This window comes from Ipomoea nil, unplaced genomic scaffold (assembly GCF_001879475.1).
Source record: "Ipomoea nil cultivar Tokyo-kokei standard unplaced genomic scaffold, Asagao_1.1 scaffold2705, whole genome shotgun sequence".
Taxonomy (NCBI): Eukaryota; Viridiplantae; Streptophyta; class Magnoliopsida; order Solanales; family Convolvulaceae; genus Ipomoea; species Ipomoea nil.
The window spans coordinates 2,363,789-2,387,514 of NW_017619133.1; the positions used below are offsets into that span (position 1 = coordinate 2,363,789).

The 23,726-nt window shown below is 35.6% G+C and overlaps 1 protein-coding gene, 1 long non-coding RNA gene and 8 other non-coding genes across 10 annotated transcripts; 1 reads left to right on the forward strand and 9 right to left on the reverse strand.

Moving 5' to 3' along the window:
- Nucleotides 1–8,380: 8,380 nt before the first annotated feature.
- On the reverse strand, nt 8,381–9,356 carry LOC109156321. The gene is made up of 2 exons (XM_019304161.1): nt 9,000–9,356; nt 8,381–8,779 (listed from the first exon to the last, which is right to left on the reverse strand). Exons 1-2 carry the CDS (start codon nt 9,354–9,356, stop codon nt 8,381–8,383), a joined length of 756 nt encoding a protein of 251 aa, XP_019159706.1.
- Nucleotides 9,357–13,378: 4,022 nt separating this feature from the next.
- Nucleotides 13,379–14,984, forward strand: LOC109156350. The gene is made up of 2 exons (XR_002050002.1): nt 13,379–13,688; nt 14,276–14,984. It is a non-coding gene; the product is annotated as an uncharacterized LOC109156350 (long non-coding RNA).
- A 1,997-nt stretch (nt 14,985–16,981) lies between these two features.
- Nucleotides 16,982–17,053, reverse strand: TRNAT-UGU. The gene has a single exon. It is a non-coding gene; the product is annotated as a tRNA-Thr (tRNA).
- An 87-nt stretch (nt 17,054–17,140) lies between these two features.
- On the reverse strand, nt 17,141–17,213 carry TRNAT-UGU. Its single transcript has one exon. It is a non-coding gene; the product is annotated as a tRNA-Thr (tRNA).
- A 20-nt stretch (nt 17,214–17,233) lies between these two features.
- Nucleotides 17,234–17,305, reverse strand: TRNAT-UGU. The gene has a single exon. It is a non-coding gene; the product is annotated as a tRNA-Thr (tRNA).
- A 20-nt stretch (nt 17,306–17,325) lies between these two features.
- TRNAT-UGU lies at nt 17,326–17,397 on the reverse strand. The gene has a single exon. It is a non-coding gene; the product is annotated as a tRNA-Thr (tRNA).
- A 160-nt stretch (nt 17,398–17,557) lies between these two features.
- Nucleotides 17,558–17,629, reverse strand: TRNAT-UGU. The gene has a single exon. It is a non-coding gene; the product is annotated as a tRNA-Thr (tRNA).
- A 96-nt stretch (nt 17,630–17,725) lies between these two features.
- On the reverse strand, nt 17,726–17,797 carry TRNAT-UGU. The gene has a single exon. It is a non-coding gene; the product is annotated as a tRNA-Thr (tRNA).
- A 309-nt stretch (nt 17,798–18,106) lies between these two features.
- TRNAT-UGU lies at nt 18,107–18,178 on the reverse strand. The gene has a single exon. It is a non-coding gene; the product is annotated as a tRNA-Thr (tRNA).
- A 96-nt stretch (nt 18,179–18,274) lies between these two features.
- Nucleotides 18,275–18,346, reverse strand: TRNAT-UGU. The gene has a single exon. It is a non-coding gene; the product is annotated as a tRNA-Thr (tRNA).
- Nucleotides 18,347–23,726: the final 5,380 nt, after the last annotated feature.

Here is a 23,726-nt window from a genome sequence, read left to right on the forward strand (position 1 = left end):
CTGTTTTTTAACCACACCAACAACATCCACATACATCTGTGACATGTCTATAACTGGTGGCTCAGTTGACCCTTCCGCTTCTTGCATTACAGCATCACGTCGTGATTGTATTTCGTCCTACAATTAAAAACATATACAAAATAAGACAAGTCTATAAAGGCATATAAGAATTTTATCTATTTAACAATATTCGGTGGTTAGGTTATACTTACAGTGAAAGTTTTTGACCTCCTCATCAACGAATGTACCATCCTTCTTTTTCTGCGTATGCGCAAAGCACTCAAACAGACCAGGCTCCTTTTGAAGTTTATCTCGCTATTAAACAAGCACAAACAATAAAATGATACTTAAATCCGTAAAATATATACAAATAAAACCTTCATTAACACAACACAACGAAATTAGACCATGCATTACTTGAGAAATATTCTCAACATAGGACTCATCTAATAGTATTGATAGAGCTAGAAGTGTTTAGAGGTTGATAAATTCCAAAATCTTAGGTCCATAGCTCCTGAATCCCTAATTGAAAGAAGAGATGTGGGCTATAAACAGTAATGAACTTGCCTTATCCACTAGATGCAGGGGAAGAGACGCCGTCGACTGTGGGTGGTAGGGGAAGAGACGCCGTCGGCTGTGGACGATCGGGGAAGAGACGCCGTCGGCTGTGGGCTGTGGGCGGTCGGAGGTTGTGAGTGTGAGAGATGTGTGAGGCTGATCGATTCCAAAACCCTTAGAGAGATTACAACTCCCGTTTAGATTTATGAACTCCAGCGACGAATTACAACTTCTGTCGCTAGATTTTATTAAAAATAAACTCAGATCCGATGTTACCATTCTCCCGCTCCTAGCGACGGATTCGCATATCCGTCGCTGTCAAAGCTTAAAAACAAAATTTGGATTATAAACTTAACGACGGACACAATAGTCCGTTGCTAATGAACTCATACAAAAATCAACTTCAGACATTTTAGCGACGGATTTAACGGTCCGTTGCTATGGAACTCATACGAAAAATCTATTCTAGACATCGTAGCGACGGATTTTTCGGTCCGTCGTTATATAGCGACGAATCCACATATCCGTCGCTATGATTTCTAAACGGCTAAACCTCGTCCAAAATAGATACTGAAGTTTATTTAAGTGAATTGAATTCAATTTTAAATAAGTCATATCATGCTCAGACCAAAATGAAAGGGCTAAATGAAATATGTTATTTTTATACATATGTTTCTAAAGCATTTACCGAAGTTTCTATTTTTGTAAAAAATAGGAATATACGAAAAAATACCAATTGAAAAAAAGAAGTTAATGGAAAGGTTTTGATTAATCTATAGATACAAGGGAGAACAAAAATAAAGTCAGAGGCATATAAAACAAAATTGATTCATCATCTGTAACATCTATCCATCCCGCCATTCCAATCAACAGATTCATTGAGTTACTCATGAGTAAACTAATAGAACTGGGTTGCCTAGTTTCATTCAAAATTCAAAAATGGAATTTTTTGAAAATCATTTCGTATATTTTTTGTATTGAATCTATTTTCGATTTTCGAGGGAACGGTGACCTTAATAAAATAAAAATCAATTTTTTCTTTTGACTTTCAATTTAACTCATTAGATTCAGTAATAGGTTCGTTCACAAAAATCTTGAATGATCGAGAAGAAGAAAAAGTTATTACACAATCGTCCAACTTGATTCTAAAACTAGGAATTTCTATTCTCTTTTCTATTTCTCTTTACATATTAAAAAGTCCCATCCTTGTAGGCTTGTAGCTAGTAGCTAGATTGATAAAGAACCTTTGGATCTGAATCTAATACAACAATGAATCAAAACTATTGATTCTAATTATTTTATTTTGATTCTTCTCTTTCCCATCATCAAATATGATCTACTACTTTTTTTTTTTTTTTTTTTTTTTTTTTTTTTTTTTTTTTTTATGCGCCCATGACCCTTCTTTCATTTAAGATAAAAAGGGGGATTCCAACAACAAAACTGCTTCTACAATTATGAAAGGGAATTTTAGAGACCGCAACTCTAATGAAATTTGAATTGCAGGGCTATGAGAATCTCTTTTGTTGAACGACTTCTCTATTGAATGGAATATGATTTTACATCAACAAATCAAAGAAGAAAGAAATTCTTTAGCACTTACTTTCGATACTAATTCAAATTGCGTTTCTACATTAGAAGAAGGATAGCTATACTGATTCGGTATACTCTAAAGACGCCCTCGGTACAATATTGACGATCTCACAAGGATGTTATTTCAATGAATTGAATTCCCATTTATTGATCTCATCTTTTAAAGAATCAGCCCCTTTTAATTGTACAAGAATACGCAGAGACCGGCATGTTTGGAAGCACAGGAAAACGCTCGTTTGCTGATATTATTACCAATATTCGATATTGGATCATTCATAGCATTACTATACCTTCCCTATTCATTACGGGTTGGTTATTCCTTAGCACTGGTTTAGCTTACGATGTGTTTGGAAGCCCTCGACCAAACGAGTATTTTACAGAGAACTGACAAGGAATTCCATTAATAACTGACCGTTTTGATCATTTGGAACAACTCGATGAATTTAGTAGATTGTTTTAGTAAGAGGTCCTAATCACTATAGATCGAACCTATCCAATTTTTACAGTACGATGGTTGGCTGTTCATGACCTAGCTATACCTACCGTTTTTTTTTTTTTCTTTTTTCTTTTTGGGATCAATATCAGCAATGCAGTTCATCCAACGATAATTTTAATCCGGATTATAGAACTACGACACAATCAAACCCCAAACGAACAAAATGTTGAATTGAATCATACTAGTCTCTACTAGGGGTTATTACTCATTTTTGTACTTGTTTTATTTTCCAATTATTTCTTTAATCAAAGAAAACAAAAGAGAATTACTAAGAATTCTAGACATTCTTTTAGCCCATTTGGAAAGATTTAAGATCATAATTATTCATGACTATTTATGTCTCTAGCATAACTACTTGATGAAATGTGGGGGTAAGTGGGGTCAATGGCCGATACTACTGGAAGGATACCTCCTTGGATAATAGGTACTGTAACTAGTCTTCTTGTAATCGGTTTAATAGGTATTTTCTTTTATGGTTCATATTCGGGATTGGGCTCATCCTGTAGTAATCGGATGAATTGAGTTGTGGACATGAAAGCGTAAGAACTCAACGAGATTCTCCTTTTTTTTTTTTTTGTTTGATTTGAGGGGGAAGGGCTTGTTGAGTTCTTAAGAATCATAATAGTTGTCTAAATGAATATCTGGGGTTTCAAAAAAACCCATTCCGCTTTTTTGATGATGTTTTTGAAAAATGAACTTCAATGATTGATTTAGAACACCTGTTCTTTGATAGTATCTATCAGTACTTTAGAAAGAGGGAATTACCTAGATGCTATAATGGATCTATATATCTGTAGATTAGATATCGTGCCAATACTTTCTATAGGCTAATAAACCTTACTCTCTATTTCTTTTATTCTATTTCTTCTATTCTATTTTTCTATTTCTTTTCGTATTTCATCAAAATTGAAAAAATTCCCTCTCTTTCTCCTTCTTTTTTTTCTTTTTCTCCTTTTTTTTTTTTTTTTTTTTTTTTTCAATTCTAAATTAGACTATTAAGTAAGTTAGACAATTAAGTAAGAAGTTGATCGAAAGGGCCCGTTGGGATACGTTTGGAGAAATAGAAACCAAGGCTAGGAATCTTTAACGAACAGGATCATGAATCCTTACTCTTTCGACACAAGGCAAGAAAAAGAGAATTTTCTCCACCCCCTTTCTTGTGTCGAAGACTAAGACAAGGAAGACGAGGAATATCTCCTAAAATGATTTGTTCCCCGCATTTATCTGTTCCCCTCTTATGCTTACTTATAAACTTATATCTAGTACTAGTTTTTTACGCGCATTGAGCGATTGGGATAATGCCCAATATATTTTTTTTAAATAAGTACTTTAAAGTATATCAAGGCAAGATTACATTGAAATTGTTCATGCATAGATAATTGAATGTAAAATTTGCGTATTTAAATAGGCAATTCTAAGTTTACAAATGCAAGATAATATAGTCAAAATTGATTATAATTGTCAATAAAATAATTGTATAGGTATAGTTGAAACCAAATACGGGACATAAGGGAGAACAAATAAAAATTAAGACATAAAATATTAAATATATACTAATATTGAAGAGCTAACTGCTGATTGCCAAACAAGGACATTGCGAGATAGTTTCCCACTTTAATTTGTTGTGTGATTTGAATACACTTTTTGTCAAAAAATTTCCCAAGTACTTAATATGATTGGCTTAATTTTATTTTTATTTATTTTTTTTCAAAAAACAATAATAATAATAATAATAATAATAATAATAATAATAATAATAATAATAATAATAATTATTATTATTATTATTATTATTATTATTACTATTATTATTATTACTATTATTACTATTATTACTATTATTATTATTATTATTATTATTATTATTATACCCTTAGATCATTTTACATGTTAATTTAAACAACTAATTTTTTTAAATATCTTTTTACCAACCGTTGATATAATTCGCTGGTCAAATTCGCTAATATAATCCGTTAACGCTAACCGCTAACTGTTAATTGTCAAACAAGGACATTGCGAGATACGTACTTCTCACTTCAATTTGTTGTGTGATTTGAATACTCTCTTTGTCAACAAATCCCTCTAGTTAATATGATTGGCTTTATTAATTATATTTTTTTAATTTTTCCATGGTATTAATAAAATATTTGATAAATGAATATATAGCATTATTTTGTGTTATAACTTTGATATTCAATTAAAAAATAGTGCACAAAAAAGATAATAGACAATGTAGTGAATATAATCAATGGATTAATTTGAATGTAAAGAATTTTTACATTGGAGAAATATAAAGACAATATAACTAATAAAATTATTTCTCTTAATTAATTTATTAATAATGAATAATTTTTTAAATAAAGACATTGTAGGGACAATGTAGCGAATATAATCAATTGATGAATTTGAATGTAAAGAATTTTTATATTTTTATATTAGAGAAAAATAAATACAATATAACTAATGAAATTATTTCTTTTATTTAATTTTTTGATAATGAATAATTTTTTTTGAATAAAGACATTGTAGACACATAATTCTAAATTAAAGAAATGCATATGTATTTTTTTTTTTTTTTTTTTGTTGTAGCTACTAAATTATTATTTAATTTAATTTAATAAGAGTAAAATAGAGTACTAATTATGCCAACTTTGATTGGAATGAGGTTCGAACCTAAGACCTTTCTTATTGAAATCAATGAGTAAGTTAGCGGTGAACTAACAGAAAAGATAATATTTAACGGAAAAGTTAATGGATAATCATATTTAACGGAAAAGTTAACGGAAAAATTTGACCGCCATTTTTTCTACCCATTATAGGCCTAACTCTCTTCGGCTCTTATTAGTATAGTAGATAGTAGATTTAGACAAAATTTGCTAAAATTGAGACTGGTAAGAAAAAAAAAGAGTATATAAATTTGGAAGAAGAGTCTAAATAAGCCAAAGGTTTTTCATCATTTCAGTTTTTTGATCATTCATAATCGCTAACAACAATTTGGTCATTTTTACGAACTTGATGTCGCTAAATCTGCGAGTCTAGAAATTCATTTCGGCCAATTGAACTTTCTCGAACTGTTTCTTTTTCAGAACCAAAAAGATTTGTGCCAAAATAACAGATGCCAAAATAACAGATGCCAAAAAGAACAAAAGTCCTTGGACACGTAATGAATCTTGAAGTACTATTTATGTGTCTCCCTGACCAAATCCGCTATGGCTGAAGGCCTACCACTAAGACCCCAGGCCGATCGCTGAGGTTGTAGGCCGACCATTAGGCACTTTATCGACCTACAAAATTCAAAAACTAGTTCAAAAAGAAAAAACACATGAGGTACATACCTTCCATACTAAGGAGGTGGGAGAGTGATGCATCTCAACGCTACACTATGCTTATTTCCTAATGGGTCACTATGCTTACTGCCTAATAGGTCACCCATCCTGTGACAATTGTAAGTCAAGCACGCTTAACCAAAAAGTTTTTTCGCTATCTGGTTGCCATATTCTACTTAAAACCAATTGGTGATAAGTAGGTGGACATTAACCATTTAACCACTGATAAGTGTCAAAGATGCACACTTTTAAGGTCCATTTGGGGTGAATTCTAGGCTAAAAGCAATCCTTTGTGTAGCAATATTGTGCCAATTAACTATGTTTTGCATTATATTGGAAATTACCACCGCACTTTACGTTTTACAGGTTTTTAGGTAAGTTTCAGGCTTAAACGAGGCAAAGTGGCACAACTGGAATGAAAGCGGGATAAGAAGACAAGCCGGGACCTAGCAACGAGTCCACAACGTGCGTTGCAGCACACGTTGTGGAGGGACACAAACAGGGCTGGAATTCCAGAAACTTCCACGCCAAGCACAATGTGCGTTGTGACGCACGTTGGGCAGAATAAGTTCCCGGACAACGCACGTTGTCCGGGCGTTGAAGGCTGCGTTGAAGGGGCTGCAAAAAGAAATGAAATGGGAGGTTATTTAAAGTGTTTTAGATCAGATTTGTAAAGGAGAGACACAATTTTTGAAAGAGAAATAGATAGAGTAGCATTTTTTTTAAGGGAGTCTGTTTGGCATTTATTGAAAATATGCAGAAATAGAGTGCGGCGAATCAGAGTTTGAATACATACTAGTCAGCTGACCAAAAGCGGAAGATGCTAATGTATGCGCCAAATAATTTTCTAGTCTAGAAACATAATGTAATAAACAGTAATCAAAAGACGATAAACTAGTTCTGCAACTATCAATGGCATAACCCAAGTAAGTCCGTGACGAGTGTGTCGTAGACGATAAATATTGCTGTAGCACCAAACAATCTGTGTAGAGGTCGATTGAGTTTATTTGTCGACTTCGTAACCATGACAAGGCCTCCTTGCATGCAAAGGCCTCCGCCATTAGAGGCGAAAAACAATCTATCATAGGGACGGTCATAGCCGACACGTATCCTCCTTGCGAATCCAGAATAATAGCCCCCACTGCTGCCTTGTTCGTCCGTGGGTCGTAAGCCGCGTCGAAATAGCATTGATCCCTCATGCCTTGCATAGTAGGATGTAACATACCTGTAGGAATCAATTGGGGCGATGGCACTGCAGTTTCGGCCCCTTGCCTCGGCACAGTCATTGCCGCAACGGTTCGGGCAGTGGTGACTGCCGTGTTTCTGCCAGGTGGCGGCGTGGTAGTGGCCAGGAGATTTCGTCGTTCGGGGTGTACTGTCCTCCACGCATTCATGGCTGATAACGCCATTACCACTAATTTTCGAGGCCTGGGCAAATGTGCTTCCCATACAGCTCCATTTCTTGCACGCCATATGTAGTATAAGAGGGCCACTGCATAAATAATCCCATCATCATCTAAAATATTCATCAAATCATTAAACCAATCACTGAAAATATTTGTGACACTATTGAGGATTGGAAGGTTAGATAGTGTCCAAATGTTTGCCGTATAATCACATGTGATTAAAGAATGCACAAGATTCTCATGCCCAACACCACACATTGCACAAGTTGGATCAATATCCACTCTTCTTATAAGTAAGTTCTCCGTGGTGGGTAAAATATCAGTTAGGACTCTCCATAAGAATGTTTTCCACTTTGGGGGGACTTTTAAACTCCATAATTTTTTCCATTCATCAAAGGTCCCCACTGGCTGGGTGTAATTGCCTACCACTGCTTTATATCCATTTTTAACAGAATATTCCCCATTTGGATCCCCATACCAGTACCACATATCTTCATAATCAGGGGACACAGGTATTCTTAAAATTCGCTCCACATCCTGAGGTATGAAAATATCTGTGAGAATATCTTGATCCCAGGTTCCAGTCTGCTGGTCCATTAGACCCACCACTTTTGCCTGCGTCAACTGGGGCGGCATTTCTGTTAAAATTCTTGATTGGTTCTCATCATGCAACCACGGGTGGTCCCAAATCAGAGTTGATTCGCCGTTCCCAATTCTGCGCCTTACTCCCCCACAAATCAATTCCTAGCCGCCAAAATACTCCGCCAACAAAAACTTGGGTTATTCCCCAAGCATGCCTCATAGAAAGAATTAGTCGGATAATACCTGGCTTTATATACTCTTGAAACAATTGATTGTGGCTGTGTCAGGAAACGCCATGCTTGCTTACCCAGCATTGCAAGATTAAAGGCCCTCAACTCTTTAAAACCCAGTCCACCAAACTTCTTCGGAATACACAGTCTGTCCCAGGCTTTCCAATGAATACCCTGATCATTTCTCGATCTCTACCAGTACCGATTCATAGTTCTCTCAATGGCAGTGCACAGATTCATAGGCAAAAGGAACACACTCATTGAAAAGGTAGGCATAAACTGAGCCACACTTTTCAAAAGAACTTCCTTCCCTGCCTGTGATAACAGTTTCTTATTCCACGAGCCAATTCTCTGTCTTATTTTATCTTCAATATAAGAAAATGCTTCTCTTCTATTCCTGCCCACAAAAGATGGAAGCCCTAAATACTTTCCAAAATTTTGAGCCTGCACTACTCCCAATATACCAGCATTTTCCTCTCGTATTTCGCCCCGTGTATTCTTACTAAAACATATACTCGACTTGTGGTAATTTACCGCCTGACCAGACATCATTTCATAATCTGTCAAACATCGTTTAACCACTCCCGCTTCCTGTACATTTGCTTTGAAGACTATCATCAGCAAAGAACAAGTGGGAGATGGAGGGCGCTCCTCTGGCTACTCTACATCCATGGATTTCTCGATTCATCTCTGCTCGCTGTAATAATATTGAAAGGCCTTCAGCACAAATAATGAATAAATAAGGGGACAACGCATCACCTTGTCTTAAACCACGAGTTGGGATTATTTGATCAGTCCTTGAACCATTCACCAATACATTATACGACACAGTGGTCACACACATCATCAGTAACTTCACCCATCTGTCATCAAATCCCAGGGCCTTTAACATCTCCTGCAAAAACGACCACTCCATACGATCGTAGGCTTTTGCCATATCCAATTTCAAAGCCCCCCAGCCAGCTAGTCCACATTGTTTTCTATTTAAATAATGGCCAACTTCCGCGGCTACCAGGATATTGTCCGTAATAAGTCTTCCAGATATAAATGCACTCTGGGCCTCAGATATAATACTCTCCATCAGTGGCTTCATCCTACCCGTAATAACTTTCGCCATAACTCTGTAGACGACATTACTCAGAGCAATTGGCCTATAATCAGAAACCATTTCTAGGCTCTTCTTCTTTGGGATCAAAATAATGTTCGTGTCATTTAGTCCATCCGGTAATGAGCAATTATTTAGATAGAGTAGCATTTAGAATTAGAGAGAAACACTTTTGTAGAGAAGATTTGATAGATCCAAGCTAGTTCTTGAGAGATTGATAGAAGGAAGAGCTTGACAAACTCCATTTCAAGAGATCTTGCAAGGCTTGATTTCATTTTCCTAATCTACTTTTGGATATAATTTCTACTCTTTTCTATTTCTACTTGCTTTGCTAGGGTTAGATCTATGAATGCTTTTATGATTTCCATGTCTATTGTAGATTTGTAGGCTAGTCTTGTTAGGGTTTGGTTTGTGAAAGTGTGTGTTGATGATGCTTCCATGACTTAGTTCTCAAATTAGGGATTGATTGATAACATGGCTTTTATGTCTTGTTGTTGAAGTTTGTTTTGTATGGAACCTAGGAACTTGATCACCTCCTATGGTGTTTGAGGGATTGACCTATGCTAGGTCAATCCAAGCTCCTATCCTTAGCATTTCCTAGCTCAAGGAACCCTACAGGGATTGGTTAGGAAGGGGTTGAAGGTAAGGTATTCGAGGAAAGGCTTAAGTGAAAACCTAAGTAAAGTCCTAGTAGTCTAAGTTACGAAAGGACGTAAGCCACTCCATAGGCTTAGCAATGACATCCTCTTTACCTATGTCAAATGATCCGCTTAGCATCTTCATCCATACTAAGTAATTCAACGCTACTTGTTTATTATTGTGTTCTTTGTTGTTAACATTCATATCGTTCATCCACTACGACGTTATTCAATTGTGTGCGCATGACATGCTTGCAAACATTACCGATGTCTTTACTTTCCAACCTTAGTAACTTAGGGTAACTCCGAGTGGCCATCCCTTGAGAACGACAAAATTCGGGATTCATCCCAACACAATTAAACTATCCTAAAAGAAAAACAAACAAAAGGAGAAAGAGAAAAAAAAAAAAAAAAAAAAAACGCAACACCATCAACCACATCCTTCCATGGTCAGTTAACTCGCACCCACTCGGCCTACCTCCACCCGAAAGTAGTCAACCTTTCACCCACACCCAACCCGTGTGTATAACGCTTTATCAAGTAAATCAGCAAAGGAAACTTATACTAATAATCATGGTTGCAATAGGCGCTAGGCGCTAGTCGGGCGGTAGAGTAGCGCCTAGCGCCTAGACGGCCTAAGCGGCTAACTGAAAAAATGGAAAACAGTGCACGTGTGTAGGTGCATATATGTCATATTATACATACATACATACATACATACATACATACATACATACATACATACATACATACATACATACATACATACATACATACATACATATATATATATATATATATATATATATATATATATATATATATATATATATATATATATATATATATATATATATATATATATATATATAAATGAAAAAAATTAGCAAGGTCGAGTCGGCCGGGTTAACTCGGCTAACTTGACAGAAATTGACGAGTTAACTCGGCCGAATGAAAAAAATTAGCAAGGTCGAGTTGGCCGGGTTAACTCGGCTAACTTGACAGAAATTGACGAGTTAACTCGGCGTAATCGGCCGAGTTAGGCGTTAGGCGGCCAAATTAGGCGCTAGGCGGGCGCCTAGGCGGCCGATCTCCTAGGCGGGAGCCTAGGGGGAAAATCGCCACGGCCTAGGGGCGCCTAGCGCCTAGGCGCCGATTACTCGGTGCCTAGGCGGGATTTTTGCAACCCTGCTAATAATAGTTCATGGGTGACATTGATAATTGACATATTAGGAAGGGACAGCTAAATTACAATTTTCTCTTAAATTTATATAAATATGTACAAAATTTTAATTTATACATAAATTTAAAATAATTTGGCCCGTACAGAATTTTAATTTACACATAAATTTAATATAATTTCCCCCCCACACAAAACGTAAGTTTATTAATCCCACAGCCCCCTCATCTCATGCACATGATTGCCCCCATGCAGGATCGAAATGGGGCGGGGTGGGTGCGGGGATATATCCCCCGCCCCAGCACCCGCATTCCCAACCCACTCCCCGCAACCGCACCCGTACACGTGTGGGTAATAAAATTTCTACCCCATACCTGTCCCCGCGGGGATTTTGCGGGTGCGGGTAATAACTAACTAGCAACTCTAATTATTAATATTACATTTAAATCTAACAAATTTTATACTATAATTCTAATTATCGCATGAATTTTTTAATAAGTTTGAATATAACACTAAAATTTAATAAGAGCCAATGAAGTTAATTCTTAATAGGAATTAAAATTGTGTTGGTAGTATAAATTGTATTAAATGTTTACTCAATATGTTATTTGTGTTGTTCATATTCAATTTTCATTAACAAACCACTAAGAAGTTTAATTCATTATGCATTTTTAATTATAAAATATACATAAACTTATATAATAAATGAATACTAATAACAATATATATAAGTGCGGGTGCGGGGTGGAGATACCTCTCCCGCACACGCCCCCATACCCGTGTGGGTAACAAAATTACCCCCATACCCGCACCCATTACCCAAACTGTGTGGGTATTTTAAAACCGGTAGGGGCGAGAATGCGGGGAACCCATTGGGTGCGGGTAACATTGTCGTCCCTAATTGAGAGAACTTTTACAACAATAATAATTCATGGGTGACATTGATAATTGGCATATCAGGGAGTGGCATAAATTACAATTTTCTCTTAAATTTATATAAATATGTACACAATTTTAATTTATACATAAATTTAATATAATTTGCCCTGTACAGAATTTTAATTTATACATAAATTTAATATAATTTGCCCCCCACACAAAACGTAAGTTTATTGTCATCCCTAATGAGAGGCAACATTTACACCAATAAAAATTTAAGGGTGACATTAATTATTGGCATATTAGGGAAGAGTATAAATTACAATTTTCTCCTAAATTTATATAGATATGTACAAAATTTTAATTTACACATAAATTTAATATAATTTCCCCCCCACACACCCCACACCCATTATCCAAATTGTGCGGGTATTTTAAAACCCGTAGGGCGAGAATGCAGGGAACCCATTGAGTGCGAGTAGCATTGTGGTCCCTAATTGAGATGTAACATTTACACCAATAATAATTCAGGGGTGACATTGATAATTAACATATTAGGGAGGAGCATAAATTACAATTTTCTCTTAAATTTATATAAATATGTACAAAATTTTAATTTATGCATAAATTTAATATAATTTGACCTGTACAAAATTTTAATTTACACATAAATTTAATATAATTTGCCCCCCACACAAAAATAAGTTTATTGTCATCCCTAATTGAGAGATAATATTTACACCAATAATAATTCAAGGGTGATATTAATTATTGACATATTAGGAAAAGAACATAAATTACAATTTTCTCCTAAATTTATATAAATATGTACAAAATTTTAATTTACACATAAATTTAATATAATTTGTCCCGTACAAAATTTTAATTTACACATAAATTTAATATAATTTGCCCCCCCCCCCCCTCCCCCCCACCCCGCACTCATTACCCAAATTATGTGGGTATTTTAAAACTCGTAGGGGCGGGAATACGGGGAGCCTATTGGGTGCGGGTAGCATTGTCGTCCCTAATTGAGAGGCAACATTTACACCAATAATAATTTAGGGGTGACATTGATAATTGCCATATTAAGGAGGGACATAAATTACAATTTTTCTTAAATTTATATAAATATGTTTTAATTTACACATCTACAATCTACATCTACAATACATACAATACATACATACAACTTTAATAAGAGCCAATATTGTTAGACCCTTAACGGGTACTAAAAAAAATGTCGGTACAACCCATGCTCTAAAGAATTGTACTTTGTGCCTTTCTAATTATACAATGCCAACTTGAAATCTTAATATAACCTCATTCTTCTTAATTTTACCAAACTTTCAAGGTTAAATTTAAAGATTCCGTCAAATTAAGTCGCGCCGTGGCAAAACTAAAATTTTCCCGAAATTTAATGGCAATAGGAGAAGCACAGCCAACCGCAAACAAATTAGGGTAGCAGTTCGGAGAAGCACGCCCGTCCGCGACGAAGGAGAATCAAACACCAGCAAAGGGCAATTAGGAGAAGCACAATCGACCGCTACTAAGGAGAAAGCACAGCACGACCGTCCGCGACTAAGGAGAATCACACACCAGGGAAGAAACACAGCAAACAAATTAGTGCAGAAAAAGCATCCTAAGGAGAATCAAAACTAAAGCGAGAGGAAAGCTGATTTGGTCTCTTTGCGTCTGGTATGCAATTATGCAGAGATTGAATTACATCTATTTGAGAATTTTCCTTTTTTTTTTTTTTTTTTTAGGGGTGTGGGTGGTGTGTTGGATTTTTAATTTGGAACTGGAAAAGAAGGATTGGCTTGAGTGGTGGGTGGGTGAGCTAATGGAATTAATTGAATGAAGAAAATGGTCCACCTAGCTTGGTGGACCAGCATACTCCATGACAGTTCCAGTTCCACGACTTGTCACAACATTGCCATTCACCTGCACTCTCGATTCAACAGCATTTGCAGAAGATGACAGCTGATCCATGAAAGATGGGTAACAAGTTGCCTGTTAAAAACAAAGGCACATAAGTCCAGATAAAAAAACCCTCAATCCAAATTGGATGGCTTATGATTATTTTCATGCTTATGGTTTAGGTTTTATCACATTGCCCCCATCTTTGGGTTTGTCAAACTGCTCAAGTGCATTTCCCCACGGCTATGTTGTTGCTTGTCCATTCTGCTACTTGTTATGCCTGTGTTTCAGTGTTAGAAGTGATCAGTCTTACATGATCCCTACTGATTAGTATGTTACTCCTGGAATGTTTCATTGAATTGCAGGGAGGGATGCCTGGTGCATCTACACTTAGAGACTGCAAGACTTTGGAAAGCATCATTAAAAAACAGGCTGAAAGAAAACGATTATATGCTGAAATATGTGCCTCCCCTGCAGTAGCTCTTGGATCGTGGGGACTGTTGAAGGGGCTTAAGGTAATAATTTCCACTCATTGAATGTGGGTGGTGTGTTGGATTTTTAATTTGGAACTGGAAAAGGAGGGGGTTTCTTGCAGCAACAGTCCAAAGCTTTGTTAAGTGGAAGATGTTGCGGCCATGGGGTGGATCTCAAAATGGGAAATGAAGCCTTATGTTGAAACCGACTGGGCAGTATTATACACTAGATGGATGGGAAATGCTTGGCTTGGTGAAATAAAATAAATGGAAAGGATTGGCTTGAATGGGTTGTTACTGAGTCTATTTGTTGATTTGGAGCAATCTGAGTATGTTGAATGGTGGCTGGGTGAGCTAATGGAATTAATTGAATGAAGAAGATGGTCCACCTAGCTTGGTGGACCATTGGAATAATTGATTTACATAATGGGATTGTTTGGTAGAGTTCTGGCATTGCTAATGGGATGAGCTACTGGAAAATTGTTGGCTTCGACTTTAATTTGTTTTGCTGCTCTGTCTTTAATTTGCTTTGCTTTCAAGTGTGGTGATGTAAATGCACATTGGTGAGTGCAATGTTAATACTGATTTTGTCATTTTTCTGTATTTGTTCTTCAATCAGTAGTTACGTATTCTAACATGCTTTTTTGGTTTTCATTTTTTGTTAATGTAGAATATTTATTTATGTTATTGTAGAAAGATCAGAATTCAAAATTGTATTCTCATTCATGAGTTTGAATTTATTGTTTATAAACCACTCTACTATGGAGTCTAGCCATTCTGAAATCCCTAAATCCAGTCGTGATGAGAGGAATAGAAAACATAGGGAGCGGTAGGCTTGTAATGAGACTCGACGGGCAGAGATAAACTTGAGACGCCGAAATGCTTCCTGTGAAATATATGGTACCTTCCTATTAAGGCTAGACTAATTTATTTTTAAGCATTGTTTTTTTAGAGTTAATTTCTTAGTTATTTTTAAAGTGTCTTTGTTCATTGTTTTTATGTGAATCTCTTCAGCTTACCGTCGTGTGGAACTCCTTATATTTATTTGTTAGATTATTAGAAGTTTTTCCATTAATTCATTGATTCTGTGTTTTAAGTTTCCAGCTTTAATTTTGATAACTTAGAAGGTTTTAGTGGAGCTATTAGAGAAATTTTCTTATGAATTTCAGCTTTCTGACCAGTTTTATTTATGGTGTTTCCCAGCTTTAATTTATTAGTTTGTGTGGGGTTCATAGTTTATGTGGCCCAATGTTCAAACTATGTAGTATATACCTATCTAGCTAAAGCAGTAACAACCAAATTTGATGATTCTTATGAATGCCTCTGCAGGTAGTGATTAGGATAAGTCCTTAACAGGATTGCTTGATTTGTCTAATGCTAATTTTTGTGCATTTTTTTTTTAGTTCTGGATCATTTCCTAATAGACAGAGGATTATTATGCCTTGAACTTGATTTTTGATCCTCTGTCTACTATTTTAGTTATGGATCCTCTGTCTACTATTTCCAAAAAATCAAGTTCGTTTTTATCTCTCATTATTATACATTGAACAGTAACGAAGAATTGAGATGCTTTTTTTTTTTTTTTTTTTTTTTGGAAATAAGAAACTTGATTATCAAAGAATGATGATCCAAAGGGAAATTTGCAGCTGCGGACGAGTCAAATGGGATAATAAGGGGTTGAGGGCTAAAAGTGTAATTTGAGATGGGTAATAAGCTTCCTGGTACTTGGGTTTAACAGATTAATTAAGGAAGAGATTTGGTGTTTGACCGTTGTGAGCTTTGAGTGAGATTTAAGGTACCGGAAAAGATCGATATTTTTGGATTTCCTTGTTTGATCATAATTTTCTTACCTAATATTCTATATTTTACATAATTATTTCGTAATAAAATTAATCAATACACAAATAGGAATTTATTTCCATATTACGATACTTTCTTATTTACTAATGCCATCTTCGCTATATCAAATATATATACTTGTCATGTCATTATTACCATATTTATACAATTGTAATTTATAATTAGAATATAGAATACAAATCTTAATAGATTCCTAATTTTGAATTAATATAATAATATTGATGTCTTAATTAATAGGGTTCTATAATACAAATCTTTATAGATTCCTAACTATACCCTTAATCTATCCAGAACAAGACTATATTAACCCCTGTTCACTGGTATTCAACAAACACAAATACTCTTTCCATGATAGATAGTTAGCTTTAGTTAATGGTTTCTTTATTTTTTACTTTAGTTATAATTTAGCTATTTCGAATTTCTTTATCTTTTTAGTTTTTATTCTAATATAAGCACAAAGACTATTTCTTTATCTTTTATTAATTTCATATTCATCTTTCTCATTATTACATGAATACTTTAACTAATTAAAGAACACTACTTTATAAATACACATTGGGCATTTATAATCGCGCAAAGCGCGTGTACTAACTAGTAAATTTAATAAAATTTGGCCCGTACAAAATTTTAATTTACACATAAATTTAATATAATTTCCCCCCCCCCCCCCCCCCCCCCACACACACAAAACATAAATTCATTGATCGCCACACAGCCCCCTCACCTCACGCAAATGATTGCCCCCATGCAGGATCGAACTACAAGCCTTCAGTTTACAAGACCGACGCTCTACCACTGAGCTATAGGGGCCAGTTGTTTCTTATTTAAATTGAAATTAACATAATGTTTCCTCCACACAAAACTTAAATTCACCGATTGCAAGCCCTCTCATATGATTGCCCCCCATGCAGGATCAAACTACAGGCCTTCAGTTTACAAGACTGACGCTCTACCACTGAGCTATAGGGGCCCCCATGCCACGCAAATGATTGCCCCCATGCAGGATCGAACTACAAGCCTTCAGTTTACAAGACTGACGCTCTACCACTGAGCTATAGGGGCCCCCATGCCATGCAAATGATTGCCCCCATGCAGGATCGAACTACAAGCCTTCAGTTTACAAGACTGACGCTCTACCACTGAGCTATAGGGCCAGTTGTTTCTTATTTAAATTGAAATTAACATAATGTTTCCTCCACACAAAACTTAAATTCACCGATTGCAAGCCCATGCAGGATCAAACTACAGGCCTTCAGTTTACAAGACTGACGCTCTACCACTGAGCTATAGGGGCCCCCATGCCACGCAAATGATTGCCCCCATGCAGGATCGAACTACAGGCCTTCAGTTTACAAGACTGACGCTCTACCACTGAGCTATAGGGGCCAGTTGTTTCTTATTTAAATTGAAATTAACATAATGTTTCCTCCACACAAAACTTAAATTCAGCGATTGCAAGCCCTCTCATTTCACGCAAATGATTGCCCCTATGCAGGATCGAACTACAGGCCTTCAGTTTACAAGACTAACGCTCTACCACTGAGCTATAGGGGCCAGTTGTTTCTTATTTAAATTGAAATTAACATAATGTTTCCTCCACACAAAACTTAAATTCAGCGATTGCAAGCCCTCTCATTTCACGCAAATGATTGCCCCCATGTAGGATCGAACTACAGGCCTTCACAATTTACAAGACTGACGCTCTACCACTGAGCTATAGGGACCCACAGGATCGAACTACAGGCCTTCAATTTACAAGACTGACGCTCTACCACTTGAGCTATAGGGGCCAGTTGTTTCTTATTTAAATTGAAATTAACATAATATCAACGATTGCAAGCCCTCTCATTGCACACATACGTTTGCCCCCATGCAGGATCGAACTACAGGCCTTCAGTTTACAAGACTGACGCTCTACCACTGAGCTATAGGGGCCAGTTGTTTCTTATTTAAATTAAAATTAACATAATGTTTCCTCCACACAAAACTTAAATTCAACAATTGCAAGCCCTCTCATTTCACACATACATTTGCCCCCATGCAGGATCAAACTACAAACCTTCAGTTTACAAGACTGACGCTCTACCACTGAGCTATAGGGGCTAATTGCTATTAGTTCTATTTGTTATCCATTCGACAGTTGTGGAACCTGTGTCAGAAATCCAAAATCCTTATATATATATAGGGTCACACTTTCATGAGAATATGTTCTCATGAGAAAAAATTAAAAATTAATTTTAACCCTATATTGTAAAAATGATCGAATCAAATCAATTTATTTATTTTTTTTTAAAAAAAAAACGTTGTAATTATCACTAACTTTACCGTGCAATTCAACTTTTAAAATTATATAGTATACTAATTTTTAATAATAGACAATACATTTCTAGATAACTTTAAAAAAATGTCAACGAAAAAAACTAAATTTTACACCTACATCGTAAATACTAAACACTGAGCAATAAAATAAACGTAGAACTAAAACATCAAATACACTTGAAGGATTTTGAAAACTATCGCGAATGATTAAAGCAACCGAGAGGTAGCTTTAACTACTCGGTCAGAATGCGCAACGGAGAAATATTTATTAATCCTTTTTGAAATTTTTTGCATGTTAGTTTAGTCCTATCAAATTTTTAGGTTTGGTTAAATTATGCAATATAAAGCAATAAATAAAGAGTGAGCGAGAGAGAGATTTTTATACTGATTAGGCTATAAATGCATCATCCTCTACATTGACATTTATTTCTAAGTTTATTTTGTTTATTTGGCTTGCTTACTTGCAGGAACGTAAGCCACATATTTAAAATCTAAAATCATGGCTTTAAGGGATTACCTTCTGTCATCAGCAATTTCTGATACACCGGATTGTCTGCAGAAAAAAGTGACAAAAATAGTTAAGTTAAATGACAAAATAACATGTCAGCATTTTGTTTTAATTTTATTTTTTCATGTCAGCAAATTATATGAGTTACTTATTCGAAACATGTTAAAAATGCTAGATGATGTTGTAGTTTGGCCTATCAACTAGCTCAGTTCTCACGTGATGTTTGCACGGTAACTCGCCCGGAGGTTCATATATATGTATGCATGTATACGTAAAGAAGAAAAAAAGGAGAAGAAGAGGAAGAACACCAAATGTAGGGCACAACAATATGTGTGTCATTTCATTAGCCTTCACTCCAATATATAAGGTTTCATACAACCTTTCACATACTCAACATCAATACATGATTAAAGGTTAAGCTATTGAAAGGTCTAATGGTTTAATGACCACTAATAAAATATTTATAACACTCCCCCTTGGCCATTAAATAACTATACTCATGCCTCGTTAAAAACCTCGCTAGAAAAACCCAGTGGGAAAAACCTATACGAGGAAAAGAGTACACGAAGTATGTCAAACCACTGTGTTGCACTGGTTGCCTCATTAAAAACCTTAGCCTAAGAAAACCTAGTGGGAAAAAACTTAGCTAAGGAAAAGAGTACAACCATAAGCCTTCCGGGCATAATCTTCAAGATTTCAAAGGCCTTCAGGACTATCCACTCAAGTGCACCATCATCGATTGCCTCATTAAATACCTTAGCCTAAGAAAACCCTGTGGGAAAAAACTTAGCTAAGGGAAAAAGAGTACAACCATATGCTTTCGGAGCATAATTTTCAGGATTTCAAAAGCCTTCTAGATTATCCATTCCAGTGCAGTTAGGGGTTGTCACTCCCCCTGAAGATAACAATCTTCTAAGCCCACGCATCCCAATTTTATGAACATATTACTCAAAAATGGATGTAGAAAGAAATTTAGTGAGCATATCTACCAGATTGTTCACTGGGACAAACTTTCTCAACAAGAATTTTACCACTCTTCTGGAGTTCATGTGTGTAGAAAGACTTATGTGCAATATGTTTTGTAAGGTTCCCCTTAAGAAACCTATTACTTGAATTGCTCGTGCAACACAATCTTATTTGTCCTCATATGGGATATTGGGAGGGTAAACCATAGCATAACCAGTTTGGGACTTAGCATCATATGGATCAAATAAAAGAGCCAGCACCCAAGTAGCCAGCAAAACCACAAATTGTTTGCTCACATAAATGTCAAAATCTTTATACCTCGAAAATGCTGGAGGATATGTTAAACACAATTCCAATATTTCATTGTAGAGGGAGCACTAAACTTTGCTAGCAAATTCATCGCAAATTCAATATCAGGCCTGATGCGACTATAGAACTTCTAGTTCTATAATAGTGCTCCAATAAAAATATCAAGTAATGGACTTCCAGTCCCAAAATATCCTCATTATCATCTTCGAGTCTAAATTGTCCTTTATCTACTTTAAGAGGTTATTGGATAACCGTTAGTGTGATAAGTAAATAATACTTATCCATATAAAACATCTTCAAGACATTTTTCAAATAGGCTAACTGGTGTATAAAACTTCTTCAAGGAGAAGCTCCATCTTCAGGTCGAGACAATACTTGGGTTTCCAAGCCTTTTATTTCAAAACTCCGTCTTTCAGCATGAGCTGATATCACCAAGCTCTCTATGTGTTTCAATGATATTTAAACCATCAATATCGACTATGATAATAAACAAATAACTCCATTAGCAATTCTTTAACGAACACATAATGGTACATATTTGCATATTCCTTCTTCGGGAGGAAAAATACATAGTCAACTCAATCATTCAATGTGCATTCCTTCTTAAGGAGGAAAAACACTTAGTCAATGATATTCAATTCTTACAAAGACTTTTGTACTTTAATGATACACGTTGTGATTTTCACTTTCCACATTCCAAAAGTGTTGAATCCATCGGGAATTTATAAATAAATATTAGCGTCTAATGACCAGTAAATTACGGTCATGACGTTCATCAACTGCATATCTAAATTCATAATTCACTGCCAATAATGTTAATTTGCAGAACGTAATGCCATATGTTGTGGGAGAGAATATTTGATCAAAATTAATTCAGGGTCTCTGCGAAAACCCTTAAGCTACCAGTCTCGCTTTATATCAGACCACCGTATTGTTTGTATTTCTCTTTCGTACAAACACCCATTTGTAACCTACAGGGTTAACATTAAATGGTGTACGTGTTATAAAGAGAATACAGTTTTAGCGAGCTGAGCTGTACATGCCTTAATTGCTCCGTTATACATAAAAAAATACCAAGGCACAACTGGTCCCTAGCTCTGGATCCAGATTCTCATATAACGAGAACAATTTGTAAAGGCAATTTTGTTGTCGACAACTATAACATTTTTCATAAATTTCTCCCATATATATAAAATAATGGCAATTTCTAATTCAACCAGAGTCTAGACATTTCCCAAAAATATTTTTATCTGGTCGTTCCGCATCCCCAGTATTATGATTTTGGGTGCACCTAAAATTTTACTGGGATTTTTCGCCTTCCGGACGAATGTCTTCTGGACGAATATCTGCAGGACATACTTCTTTAAGCGATTTCAAGAGTGACACCATTTTCTACTAGATTTAGCTTTCCGCGGATTATACCAACATGTCTCCACGCTTCTGGCGTCAAGGAGCATTGGTAGATACATATGGTCCAAGTTGGGGAAGATATATAGGACCTAGTCACTCTTTTTATGATCAATATATATATTGGCAGATTAATTATCTTCTGAACTTCCAGTTCAGTTTACTTCTTCTGAACTTCTAGTTCAGTCTACCTAGTACGTGGATTCAAATATTGAAGATCAATCATTCATAGAATTTCCCGGCATTCTATAAAATTTGAGCTCTTATATCCCCCTAATGCCGTGAAATGATCTTCATAAAGTGTGCAGTCAGCGTACCTAATTTATATATTGATATCTTATCATGGGCTCTAAGGATTTAAATAACAGACGGAGGTTTATAATCAACATATACATGCCCACAAAGGTACGCTATGGTGGTGATATAGGAAAAAGACTGCACACTGTGAATAAAACGCAGATGGGAAATGTTGGTTTTATACCACGTACTAGGTTCTAGGGGGGGATAATTATGATATGCAGTAGGTTAGATTGCGATAACCACAATAGAAAATAAAACTGATGTCCCCAACAAGAAAATATATAATCAGATATGAAAGCATACATATCAAATGATATTATAAGGGTACACGACAATCGTAGGGAAGCTATGGAGCTTGTCAAATAAAATAGATCTTCAAGATCTCTCAAAAATCTTTATCCTCAACTTTCCATTAGTTTCATTCACTGGTTTGCTTCGTGCAAATTCACATGATATAATTCGCTCCCTCATTTGCTTCGGGCAAACTGATATGATATAATTCATTCCCTCGTTTGCTTCGGGCAAACTGATATGATATCATTTGTTTTTATCTTTCAAACTAATAATATCTAAATCAATCATATCATGTATGGCAATAAGTCAAAGATCATTTTTTATAAAGGAGTATAACACTCCTTAAACAGCACATGATTGTACTAAGCCATATTCGAAGAGGATTTTGTCATGTTGACATCATAAATTTGGTCAAAAGAGGATTATCATAATTTGTTGATAATAGCAATCCTTCCGGGATTGATACAGAATTTATGGAACAAATAATAATTTAATTTTGAATTGGAAACCAGTCAATTGCATACGAGAGTCATGTTGCATGCATGAGAACAAAATTGAGTAAATAAGCATGCAAATTAAGAGAAGTAACTCTGAGAAGTAAACTTCCCGAATAGTACATTTCAGATAGTTAATCCGAGTAGTAAAATCAGCAAAGTAAAATCACATTGCCCTCAAAATAATTTGCGTCCAAAAATAACTTAACTTTTCGAATATTGCGGTCATGAATTTACTTTTCGGATGCTTCAGGCATAAACTAACTTCTCGAATGCTTCAAGCATAAGCTAACTTCTTGGATGCTTCAAGCATGAGCTAACTACTCGGATACTTCATGCTTCAGGCATGAACTAACTTTTTCGGCCATGAATATATTTTCATGCATTGTTCAAAAACATTATCATGACACCAATCATTTCTTCATCAATACCTCATCATTTCATTATCATCATTTATCGCAATATTTGCTTCAGGCAAATTAGCTAGAATCATCAAGATGATGTTCATTCTCCGATGACCAAATGCTTTGGTGTGCGGCACGTAGGGATCAATGCCCTTCACACCCACATTGTTAGCAAATCTGCTTCTGGCTAAGATTTTGCCTCGATAAGTTTGGTCGTCCTTGAATATCTTGATCACTTTGTTTCTTATTCTGAGCTCGAAACTTATACCACACTGGTTATAATCTCGACCACATCCCATTATAACGTTACTCAACTAGGTAATATTATGTGCTTCAGGCACCTTTGCAAACCCAACCAGGCATGCATTTTGATTCTTCGTAAACAACTATTTATGTTTTTTAGCAACAAGGAGTGCTAAAATCAGCTTAGGATACTTCTCATAATTTTGTGTCTTGTACTACTGCTGGAGTACAAATTACTC

What these genes read in the sequence shown, in the direction of transcription:
- LOC109156321 (XM_019304161.1), bottom strand. Translation starts at nt 9,356, where the DNA reads ATGGTTTCTGATTATAGGCCAATTGCTCTGAGTAATGTCGTCTACAGA. An exon ending in CTGTGTCGTATAATGTATTG is followed by an intron (nt 8,780 to 8,999) that starts GTGAATGGTTCA and finishes GCAAATGTACAG; the next exon opens with GAAGCGGGAGTGGTTAAACG.